The 17,632-nt window shown below is 47.1% G+C and overlaps 1 protein-coding gene across 1 annotated transcript in view; it reads left to right on the forward strand.

Moving 5' to 3' along the window:
- The window catches only part of LOC104617285 (nucleotide exchange factor SIL1-like), a gene marked incomplete at its 3' end in the record, with an annotated part of 40,293 nt that overhangs the window by 16,336 nt on the left and 6,325 nt on the right, over nt 1–17,632 (forward strand). The window contains exons 3-4 of the mRNA XM_010282555.1: nt 13,772–13,892; nt 15,132–15,228. Coding sequence (XP_010280857.1) covers nt 13,772–13,892; nt 15,132–15,228 — 218 coding nt within the window. The remainder of the gene's footprint in view (nt 1–13,771; nt 13,893–15,131; nt 15,229–17,632) is intronic.

Below are 17,632 nucleotides of genomic sequence, written 5' to 3' on the forward strand. Positions count from 1 at the left end.
AAAGGCTCAAAGAATAGTTCACTGTCCCTTCTCTGCAGGTGTTGAAACTTGTTTGCTGTCGGGAGCTCGCTGCCTTGGTGCTGAGAACGGCACCGGCATTTTTCAAGAGTTCCTTAGTCTCCAAATGAAATTGTGTCCCTTTCTCCCATTTTTTGTCAGGCACAAACCACAGCGGCATGCTTGTGTACCTTTACCCCTGAGCTCATCATTTAGCTCTCCAGGATGGAAGAAAATGAGTTCAAGCCCAGCGTTTGGGTAATTTATTATGTTTCTTGAGCTTAAGGGCAAAATTTAAGTTGCCAAAAGCAGATGTTTGCTTGCTCCTTTTTTAGCTCTCGAAGTATTTTCTGCGTGCTTGATTGATGGACGTCCCTGTTACATTAATAGTTGGGCTTTGCAGAAAGCTGTTATTACCAGGAGAATGTGGTGTGGGTTTCAGTTTTTCTTCTTGCATTGAATATCCATTATTAATGTCTTTTTGAGGGGAAAAAAGGCTTCAATTCCAGCATTTTGCTTTGCTTTCTCAGGCTCCTTCGCAACTGTCTTCTCTGAGGCACTTTTAAAATCAATATTACAAGTGTTCTTTATATTTTGCCATGTGGTTGAGGATTTCTGCGTCTTGCTATTGATTTCTAATTGTGTTGCAGGACATTTGGGTGCACGCAGATTGCCATGTGACAGATTACTTTATATGTGTCTTCCTGATCATCACTGAGTTGGCTTTTTGCAGGATGCTGCTGCTGAGCCTAGAAGCTACCAGGAGAGCTTTGCCGGCTTGTGGCCTGTGAGTGCAATCTTGAGACACTGAACTTGTGACAGTTCATTTAATTGTGGTTTTGATTTTGGTTTTATATCGGATGCGGAGGTAAGCTTGTGAAGTCTCCTCTTTTGTGCAGCCTTTGCAGAGTTGCTCTGCCCTGGCTTCTTGGACACCTTTGTGTTCTGCATCGTAGGAGCCTAACAGGTTGTCCTGGTTTTCTTTGGGGTGGTGATAATGCATCTTCAGCTCTTTGGATCAGTGCTGGCATGAGCTCTGACATTGCCCCTTGGACCAGCTCTGCTAACAGATCTTGGCATTTCAGAGGTGCAGAGTCCAAGTCACAATGAAATAATATGGAAACACAGGCGAGGTCTGTACCTGCTGTAGAGTTGGATTTGCAGATATAGCCATGTGCAGCATGTCAGCATGGATGGAGCATGGGCAGATCCGTTTGAGGGCTTGTTGGGACCAAAGGAGAGGGTGAGGAGTGACACAACTGTGGCCAGCACAGGCGCTCCAAAATGCATCCGTTACTCCAGGTGGGCTGCAGCAGCGGAAGAGTGCCTGCTAAAGAGGGTGTGTGTGTGTGCACATGGCAAGTCCTAAAAGCATGAAGGAGAAAGAGCAGCAACAGAAGTTTTCTGTGCAGGGGGGGTTTGTACGTGGGTCAAGCTCTTGTGAAGCAGGGTGGTGAGCAGGGCTCTCCGGGCAGGTAAGGATGTGTTTGTTGCTTGACCTGCCAGCTTTAGTTGCAGCGATGCGCAGTATGTGGGTGGTCTGGGTATGCGGTAAATTGCTGCCAACTGGATTGGGGTGTTTGCTTGTCAAGCTTATCTTCAGTAAAATTCAACTCCTGGACACGTATGTGCTTTGTGGAGGCCAGTTTTACCTTCTAAGGAATTACTTGCTGTAGTTTATTCATCCATGCTGGGGACCAGAGCAAAAAAAAATGTCAGAGGCACTGGTACCGTGTCTCTGGAGGAGCAGCACAGCATATGGATGTTTTAGACATGCTCGTAGAGGACGCGGGCAGCCTGAGATCTTCCTGGGTCCAGCGGTGCTGCTGTTGGCTGGAGCCAGCAGTCGGGAGGGGGATGGCGTGTATAACTATGGGCAGGCTTTGACCTTGCCGCTGGAACTTAGTTAGCAATTCTGTTGATGTTCTGGAAATGAAAATATAATTCAAGCCACCTTCTCCTCCAAGCTGACCCTGAGAATCTGGGAGGAGAAGAACTACTGAATAATTAGGGTCCTTTTTTTTTTTTTCTTTCTGCTAGAGTTACTGCTCGGTCTTGAACTGTGCTGTAAAGTGTCATTAGTTTCCTTGAACTTATTGGTCCAAGTGTACTTTGCATTAATATAATTAGGTAAATTGCAGTCTCATTAATCACAGCATGTGCTGCAGCATATCACTGTCTCGCCTTATTCTGAGGGTGGTTTGGCTGGTGGGAACCCCTGTAACCCTGGCTGGGGTGGAAGGCTGTGGCTGTAGCACTCCCCCTGGACTCCTGTGCCTGTTTTAACTCGCGCTTTGTATTCGCACGCCTCTAACCCTGTAAGATCCAAGAGCATTTGCCAGCGCTGCCACGACTGCGGAGAGCAGCCATGCTGCTGCGGAGGAGGGCAGCTGGGACACAGCCAGGGAAAGGTAGGTTTGTCACAAGGGAGTTTTGCTGTACCACATCCCTGCTGCTGTTGTTCTCTTTTGGGTCCATAGAGGTCCTGGCATGGCAGAGCCCAGGCTCCTGGCTTTGCAGTAAATACCCAGAGCCTGCGCTCTTGCGCAGGGGACCGCTGCAGGGCCCTTTGATGATGCTGTGGCTCTGTCTCCGTGGCAGAGCTCTCAGCCTTCCTGGCAATGTAAATTCTCCTGGCTGCATGCTAAAATTACTCTGAGTTATTGATTTATCTTTGAGAGGATTTCCTTCCCGAGGGACACTTCTGGCTGTTGTAATGATTTAGTTCTTCTGCGAGTGCAGAACCCGTAGCGGCGCAGAGCCTCTCTCCTGCCCACGAGTCTGCAGCCCAGGGGTCGTGCTCCCACAGGCTTCCTCCGCAAGCTGATTTATATTCCAAAGCCAAGGTTATTCTGCTGTTGTTTCCAAGGAACAACTGCAAATAAAAGGGCATTTTCAACTTTGCACTGAGCAAGCTGCAAGTCTCAGACTAGCTTTTATGCCATGGCACCAGCGTTGTTAGCCTGGACTTGTTGCAAACGCAACTCTGAGGCTGGCATGCGGGAAGCGTGAAGCTCTGCCAGTATTAATGCACCCGGGCTCCTTGGGATGTTATAATTCTTTAATGTGGGGTGTGATGGGAGCAGGACTGTGCAAACTTTTTTTGTTTTCCAAAGGTGCAGGGTACAGCCTCTCTTTTCTTTGCTTTCTGCTGACTCGCCTGTGGAGCAGCTCTAAAAATCAGGCTAGGCACATTCGATTTTTGACCTCCTACTTGAACCCCTGAGGCTGCAAAGCCAATTCTCTACTTCTACCATCAATTTCCTCCCCTTAGCCCTGAAATCGTAGTCCGCTGGTTGTGGTTCAGCTGGTGAACACCATCAGTAGAAGGACCCAACCCATGAGGAGTTGGGCCAAGTGTCTCACTGAGTATCTCTGGAAGCGAAATGGCAGGCTCTGTGTCCTGGGTGCCCATCTCCAGTGATGGCCCATCTAAAGCACCTCCCTGTGGGTTCTAACCCCACGGGTGGATTTGGATCTGATCTCAGCTGCAGTGTGCGCACTGATAAATGTGAGACTGCTTGCACATGCAGTGTTATAAAACAGCATCTCCTGATTAGGCCCAGGGAGAATGTCAATTTATTTTCCTGTGAACCAAGTGTGGCACAACTACTTTCTTCCTTAGTAATCTATCTGCAAGATAAAACAAGTCCTTAGCGTCTATCTTAAACACTGCAGCGTTGACAAGTTCTCTTGACAGAAATTAGGCTAATGTTCCCTACGACTGCATTAGCTATAGAAATGAGGCTTTAAATTGAAGCTTAGGAAAGGACTATACCAACGCTCTCTCCAAGGCATCTTCTTATTCCAGCTTTTATTATTCAAATTTGTTCTCACTATAGCTTGGCAGCGTAGCTGGCAGACGAGTTTATCCAATATGTTCTGCTAGTCTCGCAGCCAGGCGGTTCAGATCAGGCACCTCTCAGTGTTGAACCGAGGAAATGTTGTCCAACTGTCTGCAGACCTGGGCGCTCTTGGCTCTGGGGGATGCTCTAGGCTCGGGGAAACGTTGGTGCCGGGATGTTACCGCAACCGCTGGTGTGAAAGCATGCGATGAGCCAACTGACGAGTCAATAAGTTGCATGCCTTGCCAGCAGTACAGCGTGTCCTGAAACGCTCCTGGTGATAGCTGGAGAAGGGAGTTTGGTTTTCCTCTGTTGAATGTGTCTATCTTTTCAGTTTCAGCCTTGATTGAGTTACAAACACAGAAGCTGAGAACAGAAACAGAGATCGCTGAGACCTAGTCATGAAGACCCCTTCTCAAGCTTCCCAGCCTTCCCCTTGAAAATAGTTTCTTTTTTTGCCCCTTTTTCCTCCTGTAGAACAATCTTAGGCTTCAGCTCCTCATTACCAACTGCAGATTAACTGTGGCCAGCTTAGACCTCCTGGTTCTCACCGTGGTATTGGTCCTGACAGATTACCCCTCCTTAGAGAGCAGTTGTGTCCTTTCCATGCCTCTGTGTTGCTGGGTTCTTGGGGTGGTTTGCTCTGCCCTTATGTTCATCTGTGGTGGCCATTTCAACAGTTGTTGGAGAGAGGAAGAGAGGCTCTCTGAGGGTGACAGATGTGGAAGACAGCTGTGGTTGATGATGTGGAGGTGCTAATCTCTGTCATAGTAAAGAAGCCAATGGTGCCTGGTCCAAAAAGGTATTAGATGCCTAAAATTCGGCAGAGTAAATATCATCCTCAGTTCATTTTGTCAGGTTCTCAATTCTCCTGGTCATCCCCCTCACCCTTCTCTGCCTATGTTCTGCATTGATCTTCTCTGAGTGGAGATAAGCCTTCAGCATCCCAGATGGGCTTTCTAGTATAACAAATACACCTGTGGGATGACAATTATTTAATAGATTGCAGTGACATTATGAAGTAGTTTAGGCTTGGTGATGAATAACTTAGTGAGCTGGGGAGGGATTAAAACTGGCCTTTGTAAATAAACTTTCTCTTGGATGTTGACTTGGCGACATGGTGAGACAAAGGTCACTGCAGCATCCATGCAGCCCAGCACGCTGTTTGATAGCTGAAGTAATCAGAGTGTAGCTGGACACCTTCAACCTCCACTTTCCTTCTGCTGCCCAGGCCTTTATGGGATTAAACTCTCTAAATTGCTATAGTTGACAGAATCAAGCCCAATATCAAAAGAGAAAATAAATGAAGCGCTTCGTATTGAATCACTAAGCACATGCATCATGCCGTAACCAAGGGTGTGTGGTAATGCATAAGAAATGACTGGCTTGAAACTGGAGATAAGTGTTTGCTTATAAAGTGAAAACATGTGTGTTTGCCAATTTTACAAAAGGGCAACCCTTCCTCCTCCTTCCCTGCTATTATTTTTTTCCTGGTGTATTTTCTGCTGTTGCAGTGCAAATGAGAGAGAAGCCTTTGCAGAGAGGGAGGTGGAAGGGCAGAAGCACTTGTTGCGAGGAGCTCTTTGCCATATGAAGCTTTTCTATATTGGCAGCAGTGGAAGATATATCAACAGATGCTACAGCAGCGACTCCCATCAGAGAGGCACCATATGTCCTCTCCCGAGCCCTCCCCGTCGCTCCTTCCCTAAGAGTCTTCTTCCCCAGGCACCTCGCTAGCATCCGCCTTCGCTTCCGTTGCTTACTATCTCGGAGCATCCCGGAAAGCGGCAGACGCCTCGCGGGAAGGACGAGCTCCGCGCTGCACATGACAGCTGGCTCTCATCCTCGGTGGTTTATCTTGCCACGAGAGGGTGGAGGTTTGATGGGTTTTTAGGCAGACAGCTAGCTGGGCTCTGTGCATGCCCCTGCATGGGGCTGGATTACGTGCAGAATAATCTTTCTGGCCACTGGCGATGGTAGGCGTGAGTTAAATGGACCCGCTCTGCCAGCGTCAACCAGGGTCTGTTGCCTGTTACCACCATGTTCGCCTGCTTCTCCCTCCCCTTCCTCTCTCCTGCTGCTGGAGCTGGAGGCGAAGCCAAGCGCAGGCAGTGGGTGGATTTGGCAAGAGGCATTAGGAGCAGGAGCCCGGTGCTCGCGGGGTGCCGCTGGTGTGAAAAACCGGGCTCGTGGCCCCTGGCGCTTGCTGATCAATTGAGAGAACATAAATACCAGCACAGTGGGAGAGCGCTGGATCAGTTTAAATTGGCAGTCATAAGTGGTTGTCCAACTGAGTGTCCCAATTTAACTGATGTTTTTGCATGTCTAACCAAGTATTACTTACTGGAAAGCCCCTTCCTTGCAAGGCTTTGTTCTCCACTAGCTGCGGATCAAATTGCGGAAGGAGGGATTTGATTGTGGCATAATTTTAAAAACATTTTCTTTCTATCTACCAAGGGAAACAAATTACAGGGAAGACCTCTCAGCACTAGGACAAAAGAGTGGCTCTAAACCCCTTTTCAGATAAAAAAAAGTTTGAGCTGTAGGCCTGATGGATGGTGTTTAAAGACCTGGTCCTTACTGCAGCAAGCAAGTGGTTGGCATTAAAAATCATAGGATGCAAGAAAGAAAGTTCTCCCAAGGTTTATGGTGGGTGCATTCTCCCCATAATCCTGGTTGTGCAGGGTCCTTAGCACCCTGCGTCCACACAGTGATCTCTGTTGACATTAGCCATGGGAAAACAGTAGCCCAGCAAGCACCAGTAAGTACCTTCTCTCTTGCTAAATGAGAAACTGGAATGGAAATGGCCCTTTCTCTGCGCCCATTGAACCCTGTGGAAAGGATTCAAGCCCAGTGGAAAGCGGTGCTGCTTCTTTGAGACACATAAAGACCCTGGGCAAGAGCAGAGATGGTGGCACTTCGTGCTGGGATGTATCAGTGCAGTGAATTCGGGGTTTCCCGGGGGTGGCTTTGCTGCCAGCAGCAGCGCTGGGCGTTGAACTGGGAATGGCTTCAGCCTCAGCGAGCTTGAAAGCGTTTCAGATGTCCCTGCTCTGCTCAGCAAAATCTGTGTTGGAGAAGATGTCATATTTAGACATCACCATTTTGACAGGTTGGATTGCAGGATATTTATTAGCATAGCTTGGAGTATTATATAAAAGATTTGTCAGATAAACTAACCAACTGAAGTGTCTTATGTGAAACGTTTTTGATTTTGCTGAGTTTTTTTTAACTGTTCATTCAGTCTCTCAACAATTCATCACATTCAGGCATTTCTGGAAGACACTGGTGCAAGTTGCTGCTGAGAGCTAAATATCTGTGGCTTGGGGATCAGGCCCTTCCTGCTCAGTATTTGTCCGTGTGCTCTGGGAGGCAGAAGAAAACAGCAATTTGAGTTGTTTGCTCATGCTGTAAGTGCAAAACTCCTCTCTCGTGGTTTCCTCTGTAATCGCAGGAAAGGAAGGACGTCTCTTTGTCCTTGTTGACCTTCTGCACAGCAGGATCTTTGTATGGAGGTGCAACGATAAGACAAAAGAATGGTGATAAAACCAGCCTGATACCACCAAGACTTTTTATTTGCGGGCAGAGGCAGCATGGCTGCCTTCAGCCCCAAGGCAGGCAGCCCCTGAGAGAAGTGGCACGATTGGGAATGGCCACGGTGGGTCATGGAGGCGTTCGTCCAGCATCCCATCCCCTACAGATGCCGCAAGTGCGTGCTTAAGAAACAGTTCATGAACGTGGCAAACATACAGGGATTATAAAAGTGTTTTCTCTATAATTAATTACAGTAAGTAATTAGAGCCCCTGCTGTCACTGATGGTGCGGACCTGAGAAATCCGGGAGCGCCGGGCAGTGACCAGGATGGTGCTTCTCCAAGGATGTGCTGCGCTCAACAGGCAGCTGTGGTTTCCTAGCAGACGTACAGAACTAATGGAAATAAGGGATGTGCATGAAGTGGCTTTGTAAAGCATTTCATCCAGCATCGCAGGAGTTTCTACTTGAAACGTGGACGCAGGTGTCTGAGCTGTCTGTGCTGCGGGAGAGGGATGGGGGGAAACTGGGGGGGTGCTGAGGGGAAACTGGGGGGATGCTGGGGTGGCTTCTGCGGGGAGCTTCCAGGCCTGATGCTGTTAAACCTCTCCGCCAGCTATCTGGAAGAGGTGATATGTAGCATATTAATGACCTTTTCCGGTGGCACTTAATTGGGAGGAGTGATGAGTGCCAGAAAGCGAACCGATAGAAAAAGCTGTAGATGAGTGAAAAAGGGGCAGGAAGTAGCAAAATGAGATTCAGGCTCTGGGCTCCCTCTTCCCATCGGTAATCCATCTCTTCTTGACCTGTGTCTTCTGCGCATCTTCCTTTCCTTTTGTATGTAAAAATGTTCTGTTTTGAGATAACAAGCGATCCGAGGAGTGGTATGACTCACCCGTATAGAAAAAAGAGAAGAGAAAAGAAGCCAGGCTTTGCTGCTCTTTCGCTCGACAGCGCTAACTGCGGAGTCCGGAGTCAGAGCACGCACCGAGCCCCCTCGGACTAGTGCTGGTTCATCTGTTTTCCTCCGAGCCCAGCATTCAGCCTGAGGAACAGGCGGCATCTTGGTGCAGCCAGAGCACTGTGCTCCTGTGAGATCCCGTCCTCTCCCCGGGCAGAGCCTGCGGCAGGAGCGGGCAGCCTGGGCTAGGGCCGGGGCCGCTGTGTCCCCCTGTGCATGACCAGCACGTGATGCCCCAGCCTCTCCCTTTTACCCACTGGTGGCTCCTGGAGCCGGTGGTGCCAGCGATGCGGCAGAGGGGAGCTTTGCTGCTTCCTGGCATTTGTATCCTTGTATTTTTTTCTTAAATCGTTATTTTATTAAAGGAGTAGGTACAGTACCATCAGATAACTTTTTGCGGATGCTCTGTTGGTCTTGTGCAGCCTTATTATTTTTAATATCGCAGCACTGCCAGTTTGTTTTGCTGGGAACATTTACATATTGATTTGCGGATTCTTTTGTTGCCTGTATTAGAAAGAAAGTGCCTTTCCCCTCACTCCCCTGCGCCGAGAGAAACAAAGAGTAAAGAAAGGTAGATGCTATCTGACGTTTGCTGAGATACCAAGGTGATTTCTGAGAACTGCAGAGCCAGTTACTGACTCATAACTGTGGTTTGTTTTCACACCATTAATAGATTTTTTTTTTTTTTTTAATGGCAAATGAGGATGCTCACTTGGGAGGGAACCGGGGACCTGCCTTGGCAAGCTGGATCACCCTTTTTTCTGCTTGCAGATGCCTTCCCAGGGGAATACTTTTCTGCCGTAGGGGACAAAGTAATGCCAGAAGGTGTTTCTGGAGGGGGAGAGTTTCATGTGCCCCCTGGGCTTCTCCTGCTGGGCAGGTCGATGGGTGGCAGCTCGGGGGCCCAAGGGGTGGGTAGGGGATGGGGAAGCCGCTGCCAGGAGCATAGTGAGTTACTGCACCATCTCAGTGCGAGATCCGCATGTCCAGGTATGGCATAAAACTTCCCTGGTTTTTTGTAATGCCTGCCTGCTGCTGTGTAGTGAGTTGGTGTGCAGAGATGCAACACTACTTGTGGCCAGCACTAAATGGAATAATATGCTGGAAAGGAGCTGAGCAGGACAAGACCTTTCTCGCATGGTGAGGAAACACGGTCATTTGGTTCATCTAGAAAAGGAGAGATGGGGTTACTTGCGTATTACTACATGCTGCATATTCAGCACAGCAGCCCTCTGATTTTAGTAATCCCGTATATAATGTGCCTGATTCTTGCCTTAGTTGTGAGCGTGGTGGAAATGTGTTCTGTTTTCCATTTGCTTATTTATTTATCATCTTGTTTTCAACCTCTGCAAAGCTTGGTAAGGTATAGAGCTTCAGAAACGTACACGTAACAGAATAATAGATAACTGTGATTTGGTTACAAGGCAATAATTTAAGTCGACAGGTTTAGCTGATGACATAAAACACAAGAGAGAAATAGGATCAGTTTATAAATGTCAGCAGAACCCCTGCGAGTGAGTTGCTGCCTTGAAGCCTACGCCAGTGCTGTTACTTTAATATATTATAAGAAGAAATAAACGGATGTCTGAAAAAATCTGGCTGACCAAGATTAAAAGAATAGGGCTATAAATTAAATTCTTCCTTGGCGTCACTTTAAGCAACTTTCAGGGCAGACTGAACACATCTAAATATGACGAATGCTAATGCACTGGGAAGACCTCCAAAAGACACGTGTTTTTCGGCTGCGGATGCTTGGACGTGTGGCAGCACCCAGGCACGGCGACGGTTCGTCCGGAGAGCGGTCTAAGTCAGAAAGCGGTTGTGCTCCAGCCTGCGCAGGAGAGCAAAAGCTGTCCCGATGCTTCTGCAGCCGCAGCGGGTGCCAATAGATAAAGGGATTAAACGGGAGAACAGGAATAGCATTGTCATAGCAGCGTGTTGCCACAGGATCAGCTTTGGCAAATAAATGCTGTCGCTTTGCTTTGACGTTTATTCCCAATAAATATCTTGTCATTCCTGCGGTGGCAAGGGTTCGTTATCCTCTGGAAGCATTTTACCTGCTGGATGCTATCTTTTTGGCTGTGAGGCGAAGGGCTGAGTGATTGAGGGGCTGACGGACGGCACGTCCCCGTCGGGGATGCTGGGTGGCCTGCCGAAACGCCACGGCTTTCTCTTAGGTCCAGCAACCCAAACTGATACAGTAACGTGTCCTCAAGTCATTTCAATTGTGGTTTAAAAAGTTCCAAGGATGGGATATTTTTTAAGTGGTAAAGCATACAAACCCATTGTGGGGGAAGGAGTTTGCTGGCTTCCCTCTCTGATGGCTACAGCCTTTTCTGCAGGTTGATGGAAGGGTTTTTGCAGCTATTTCTGCTCGCTGGGTAGATGATTCGGAGGTGGGAAATTAATTAGAATGGAAACTCTCCCTTTATAAGGAGCAAGGGAGTAGGACAGGATGAGATCTAGAGGCTGTAGGATTTGGAAATCTCTGGACAGTGAGACCATTCAGCTGCATTCAGTAATGCAGATACGCAATGCATACCTGTTTGGGTAGACGTCGTTTGTTTTTCTTAAGGTGTCAAGGAGAAAAAGGTCAGAAAATTGCTTAAATATAAACTTGTTCTTATATTTTTAAATTGAGTTTGATTTCCCAAATGCAACTTAATAAAAACAATAAGTAAATAATGAATTCCTCTAGGAAAAAAAGCTATTAAGAGTGTGATTTTGTATCAACAGCATGTGAAGCTGTGTAATTGCTTACAAATGTATTGCTCCGGTGTGTGCTCCCAGTTGTTGAACAGTATCAAATTATAGGAATCAAAGAGAATCGACTGTTTTTAAGGGAAGTGTCTGGAAGCTACATATTGAAACATGATTAAAATTCAGGATTTCCAGCTTGCTCGTTTAAATCGGCGATTTTAATCACATTATTCAAGTCAACCCACCCTCCAACACACTTTGTAAATAATACTTCAAACTACCCCAAACTAAACAAGACTGAAGACCTCCTCCTGTCTCAGACATCTGGAACATTTTAAGTGACTACACCAATCTTTTTGCTGAAAACAGAGATGTCTTTCTTGCGTTAGTTAATAAAGCAGTATGTTTGTCCTGCTGTGGCATAAACCTCTGCTGCTGCGCACAGTGGCAGGAAGAAATCCCTGTAGCAATGAAAGGGAGCTGAGATTTCCGCTCTGGGGTTTGGATGGTCTCGGTCAAATCTCCTTTAGGAACGTGCAAAGAAGCAGAAGCAGGAAAGGTTTGTGTCTTTGCTGGTGGCAACCTCCTTAATTTGGTTGTGCTGGGTTTGTGAGCTCGTATGTGCCGGCGTTCGCATTTTCTTATATTTACCGCTCGCTGAAAATAGAAACTGGGAGGACTGGTCACATGGGAGTCGCTCAGCCCTTCTGGAGGCTGCTGCCTTGCTTTCCCTTTTGGTGTTTCTTTTGAGAAAAGCCCATCAGCCTCGTTCCTCTCCCCTGGCAACTGAGTGAACTGATGTGGCCAGATGCACCAGGAGCACGACAGCCAGAATATACTGTACTCTTCTAACGGGGACATTTATTTCTGGCTGTGCTTGGCAATTCAGGACTTGCTTCAGCAAGTTGTTGGGCTGTCCTGGGTGTCCTGGGCTGTCCCAGTGCCTGTGACCCGTTGAGGAAAGCCGCTGGCTTTGGGAAGGGAAGGGAAGGACCCAGCTTGCCCCTTGCTTTCTCCTGTAAGTGGCGTTCGTGCCTGTGGAGGAGGAAGATGATGTCCTCATGCATCTGTGTATGTTCAGCACATAATACCATTCTGTAATTTATTTTTTTCCTTGGTGGCAGTCCACTACCTCGGCGTCTCCTGAAACAGGGAGAGGAGATGCAGTGTTGTCCTTTTTGTGGCGATCCTATGAACTCCTTTTCGACTGGCATGTCCCGGCTGCATCGCCTGCGAGGGGGACAGCTCTGCTATCGCAGCGAATTCCCGCAAAGCTCACCTTTTGAAAGTGGGAAGATGCTCCTCTAGATAGACGTAAAGATTAAAGCTCCTGTGTATCATGAGTAAAGGAGCAGGAGAAGGATTGGGTCTATTGGAAGAAAGTGTGCCAAGGGTGGAGGAGGCATATCTAGCCTGTCCTTGCATGTTTTAAGTTTATGATGGGAAGATAATCAAGTACACCCCCTCGCATATCCAACTAACACAACTTCCTATGGACAGGATATGGTGGAAAGAAAGAGAAGCTATCAAAAACGCACCCTGCTTTAATAGTAAATCCTCCAAAATGGATTCTCCTGTTTTTTCTAAATGCATTTATACCTTCTGGATTGCTTTAGGCTTTGAAATGTTTTTGTCTGAATTGTGACAAACATCCCAGTCTGTTGTAGGAAGCACCAGGTCCTTTGATCAGTGAAACGTTGCTTTGATCTTGAAGAGGGGGGATCAATCCAGCCCTTCCCTAGACTAGAGGATTTTTTCTTTATTTATTGTACAAAACAATTATCCTTGTCTTCGCTTCCGTTTGGTAGGAGATGCTACCTGTCTCCTACATGCTGTGGTATTTTATCCTAGGCGTCTCTTTAGGTAAAAGGAAACAGATAAAGGAAAGGCTGAATAGGGAAAGCGCATCAAGAGAGAGGAGCATGAGCAGCTGTGTGTTTGTCTGTCCATCCGTGTGCAGCTAAGATCTCCATATTCATTCAGCTGCAGCCCCACTCTCCTAAGCGGGCAGATTTCTAGCATTAAAAGAAGAGGAGGAGACATCAAGAAGCAGCAACCAAATATTGCCACCTCTCCATCGCTCTGCGACGGCTGGCCATCACAGCATGCTTGTGGTGAATTGTGGCCAAGAAAAAACACTCTGAATTTCCCATCTTTTCTGCATTTAAAACCAAAGCATAATGTATTCTGTGGTGGTGGTTTTTTTTTTTTTGGCAGATAGTAGTGATCATATATTCCTTTTAATACAATATTTCCAAACCAGCACAGCCTCGCCTCGGTACACTTGATATTCAGCGTACCTGGCTGTACTCTGCAGTATGCTTTGATTTCACTTTGGCGGCTGTATTTTATGCTGTCTACCCCAATCAGCAACCAATTCCCCTTTCTCCAAATAGTTTCCAAATCCACTGTTGATGTTTTAGTGCTGTCTTAGGAATTGCCTGGGAGGGAGGAGGGAGCCGGTGCTCTGCTCTGCTCGGGGTCCCTCTTGCCCTGCGGCACGCAACCAGCCCGGCTGCACGGAGACGCGTTTGGTGGGTCGGGGTGGCATCTCTGCGAGGTTAAAATGGCACTTGGGTCAAAGAGGCTTTGCTGGAGGGGAGAGTGGTCGCTGGCGGTTAGCCCTCTCCTCTTCACCGTGCGGGACGAGGGTAGGAGTGTGCGCCTTCAGCTCACCCTTCCTGCACGAAGCTGAAATAATGCACGTGCTCCAAAATAGTCTGACATTTGTTTGTAGGTCAAGCTGTTCCTGCAGGATCACACGTACGATTAAATCTGCAGACGGGGGACAGAGAAGCCAAGCTCCCAGACAGTGAAAATGGAAAAAGTGACACGAGAGAAGAGAGAAGAAGAAAAAGGTACAGTGATGCAAAGCATCAGGAGTGGGTGGGCTGCAGGATTCAGCATTTCGTTAGAGGCCAGATTCCCTGGTGTGCTCAGTTGCTGTCTCTTCCTGAGACTTAATTGCTGATTTAAGAGTTCAGCAGTGGAAACTGAGCCCCGTCCTTTGCAGTCCCTTCAGGATGGCAGTAGAAGTGCCCTGAGTATGTCTGTATTTTTGTAGCTTCTCATGTCATGACACAAACTAACTTTGCAATATGGCTTCTTTGAACGACATTTAGCGCTTGGAAACATCTGCAGCAATTGATCTGAAACTGCTTTCAGAGCTTAAACCACCAGAGCAGTTGTGAGGGGCTTGCTTTGTGTTGACCTGAGCCAGATAACATTGTTTTTAACTCGGTGCAGCCAGGAAGCTTGCAGCATTCATGTATTGCCAGGAGTTATTGCCAACGTTCTCCTTAAATCATGCAGCTTTCCCTGTACCCACATTTTAAAATTCGTTCTAAAAGTTTCACTGGTGCTGACTTTCCCCTTGGCACCCTCCTAACAAAGGCAAGTTTATTTACTGTGGGGAACTTTCCTTCCTAAGGTGTGTGGAGTTTACCACTGCTTTCCTTACTCCCCCATGGGAAGATTCTTCTAGCTTCATGATGCATCAACAGCTGGCTTTTCTTTTTTCTGTGCAAGAGTGTTTGTGACCCAGATAAACACTCTCTGAACCAATGAGATAGACATAAGGAGGAACACAACATGTTTTTAGTATTTTCTGTGTAATTTCTGCTTGGATTTACCTGTGCCCTAACTTTGTGTGTGATGATCATCGGAACTTCAGCTGTAGATTTCCATGTTAAAGCTTGCAAGTCCTTAGCAACAATTTAGTAGCACAGTAGTACTTCTTTGTTTTTCCTCTGAAACTTTTCCTGCTTTTCTGTAGTGCTACGTGAAGTTCAGAGGCATAAATTAATCAGCTGGTTTTGTTGCTCTCTTAGGACTTGAGATTTTGAGTTGGCGTGCAGATTACGGAGCCTTTTTTGATTGTTAGGGTGAGGTGTCAAACCACACACAGAAGGTAACACTCAGACTTAATCTTTTCTTGAGTGTGGAGGTTTTTTGTCTGTTTTAAGTGAGATGTATGGAAATTTAGTGCTCTGAGGTCCTTTCCTCATCCTTTGCTAGGATAATTTCATTTTCACAGTGAAAATATTATAGATACAATTGTTCACTCAGAACATGCTTTGTTATGTTTTTTCTGCAAGGCTGGGCAAGGTGGATGTTGACTCCAATTCATTCACATCTCAGGAGCTCAAAAAGGCGTTGGCTAAAATGAAGGAAAGTGAGAAGGCAGAAAGAAAGGTGAGTTCCCTGTTTCCAAACCGATGCACAGTACATGGATGCGAACATCCTATGTTACACGTCTCAGAAATACGGTGGTTAAAGTAATTGCTTGGGAAAATACTGTGCAGAGTAATCTTTTGGTGAATATGGATCTAAAATACCTTTGCCAGTCTGTTAGTGATACAGTTCCCTTGGAAACTCTTACCCCTTTTTGTACTAATCCTGGGTTTTCTGTAAAAATGGAAAACTGTTCAGGTCTGTTATCTTCATTTCATACTTAAAGGCCTTGTGTTGCAAACTGCTTATAAGTACTTAAGTATGTTCTCACAGTTCAGGGTGTTTCTTGGTAATAATTATCCCGGGGGCTGTCTGGGGAGAGGGGCTGTGGTGATGGAGTGGACTGGGATCAGCATTTTAGTGACCAATCTGCCATCAGATGCTGCTGCTTTCTGGTGTTTACTCAAGTGAGTGGCATCTCAGCCAGCAAGCCAGATACTCAGTGTCCACATAACCATCCTCGTGAGCCATCCAGACACCGAATTCCTTACTGCCATTCCCGGTGTGCCAATACTAAAGTGAAACTATGGGATCTTTCCTGAACCCAAAGCTGGTACCGTCAGTAAGCTCCCCCCGGTGTGATGCTGCTCCCCTAATTTTTCTGATACCAGTGTGATTAGACTCGAATTAATAATGCAAAACTTGCAAACTCTTGGGTGAACCCACGGGCTGATCTCCTTTCCGTTGTTTAGATGGTATTTTTATCTGCTGTTTTGATTTATTTGTTCCACTGCCACTTGGTTTACAAAAATGTCTGCACACCCCTTTGGGGGTGGAATGCGTTGCAGCGTGACAGTGTGAAAGAAGTTACTTTGCTGTTCACTGTCCTCCTGAGCGTGAAGAAGTGCAAAGAGTGTTGTGCAGCTGAGCCTCTTCTGTTCTGGGTTCGGTGATGGTGACAAGCCGCTGGACATAGCATCCCCTGCCACTGGCACGGCTGGATCCAGAAGTCATCTCATGGTTTAAGTTTCCAGTCTCATGCCCTGGGTAGTAAAAACCAAATGGCCATGGTGAAGCATAGGCTGAAGTTTCCTTATATAAGCTGTAAGTTTCCCATTTAGTTACAAATAGTCCACAATCCAAAGTAAAATAGAATGTAAGTGCTGCTTTCAGCCCTCTCCAGGCTTGGAGCTGGTCCCCGGCCACCGGCATGACACTGGTGGGATGATATGCAACTCATCAGGTGGATCACAGCCTTTTTTCCCCTCTTCCACTCAGCAGTGGCCCTTAGGCCCCAGCTCCTCCTGCTGCCTTGACATTGTCTCAGTAGAAGGAAAACTGAGGTAGGAGTCAAGGCTCTAAAGTCTTGGAGTTGCAGAAAGTCTTTTTTTTTTTTTTCCCCTATCTGGCACCAGGGCATTACTTTGTTTTCTGTAAGATTATTTATTATGCAGCCACCATTACTGATAGCAGGACTTCTTGAAATGAGTGTCATTTAAATGCAAAAATTAGTGATACTCTATTATGTGAAAATAGGCTGTATTTTAAAAACCCTGTTAGAATAGCTATTGTCCCAGCAACTGGGCTAAAACCAATGACATCTAATGGACCTAAAGTACTCCATTTAAAATCACTCCTGCAGGGAGCAAATTCATCCTTGAAGTAACTGTGTCAACGTAATTTGAGTTACACCAATACATCTTCCCATCTATGCTCTTGCAAACGCAGTTCTGTGCGGTTGGGGTGGGATGGCATTCTGTGTTACCGCGTGGTACCTATAGTAATTAGGGCAGTGGTCATTAGCGCTGATTGTACGGCTAACATTAAATTGACAGTACTTTCACTTCCGTCGCTCAGGTTTTTTTTTCTCTGACGGCTCCTGCCCTCGGTTCACATGTGAGGGTCGAGGCAGGGCTTGTGGGGGGAGCACTGCACGTGCAAACCCTCTCGTTGGGGGTCACTCCTGTATAAAAACATATTTTGGTGTTTGTGACAGAATCCCTTTCAAAAGGGGCTTTCTTGCTTTCTCCTGCTCTTGGGCCTGCGCATCTTCAGTCTGGCCTCTCTGCTTCCTCCATCCCCTGCAACAGCAGACTCTGTCTTCACCTATCCCAGTGCCACCAGTGCTGGAGAATTGGTCCCTGCAGGCTCTGGGGCTTTCTTAGATCTCTGGCAGAGCCTTTTGCTTCTCACTGCACACCTTTTCACAGCTCCCTTGGTTCATTGCAGCCCTTGGGGTGCTGTTTGTACAAGGGAGACGAGCCATGCAGCAGCATGAGCTATCCCCTGGCCAAGCCCCATGGCAGGACACTTCAGCTGCCTCCATCTTAGAACTGGTCCTCCTGCTTCACTTTCTGACAGCTTCTGTCCCCAACAGTGAGTGCATACATTTCCCTGAGACATAAAGCCGTCCTGAAACATGTTA

Source organism: Phaethon lepturus, unplaced genomic scaffold, assembly GCF_000687285.1.
Source record: "Phaethon lepturus isolate BGI_N335 unplaced genomic scaffold, ASM68728v1 scaffold39372, whole genome shotgun sequence".
Classification (NCBI taxonomy): domain Eukaryota; kingdom Metazoa; phylum Chordata; class Aves; order Phaethontiformes; family Phaethontidae; genus Phaethon; species Phaethon lepturus.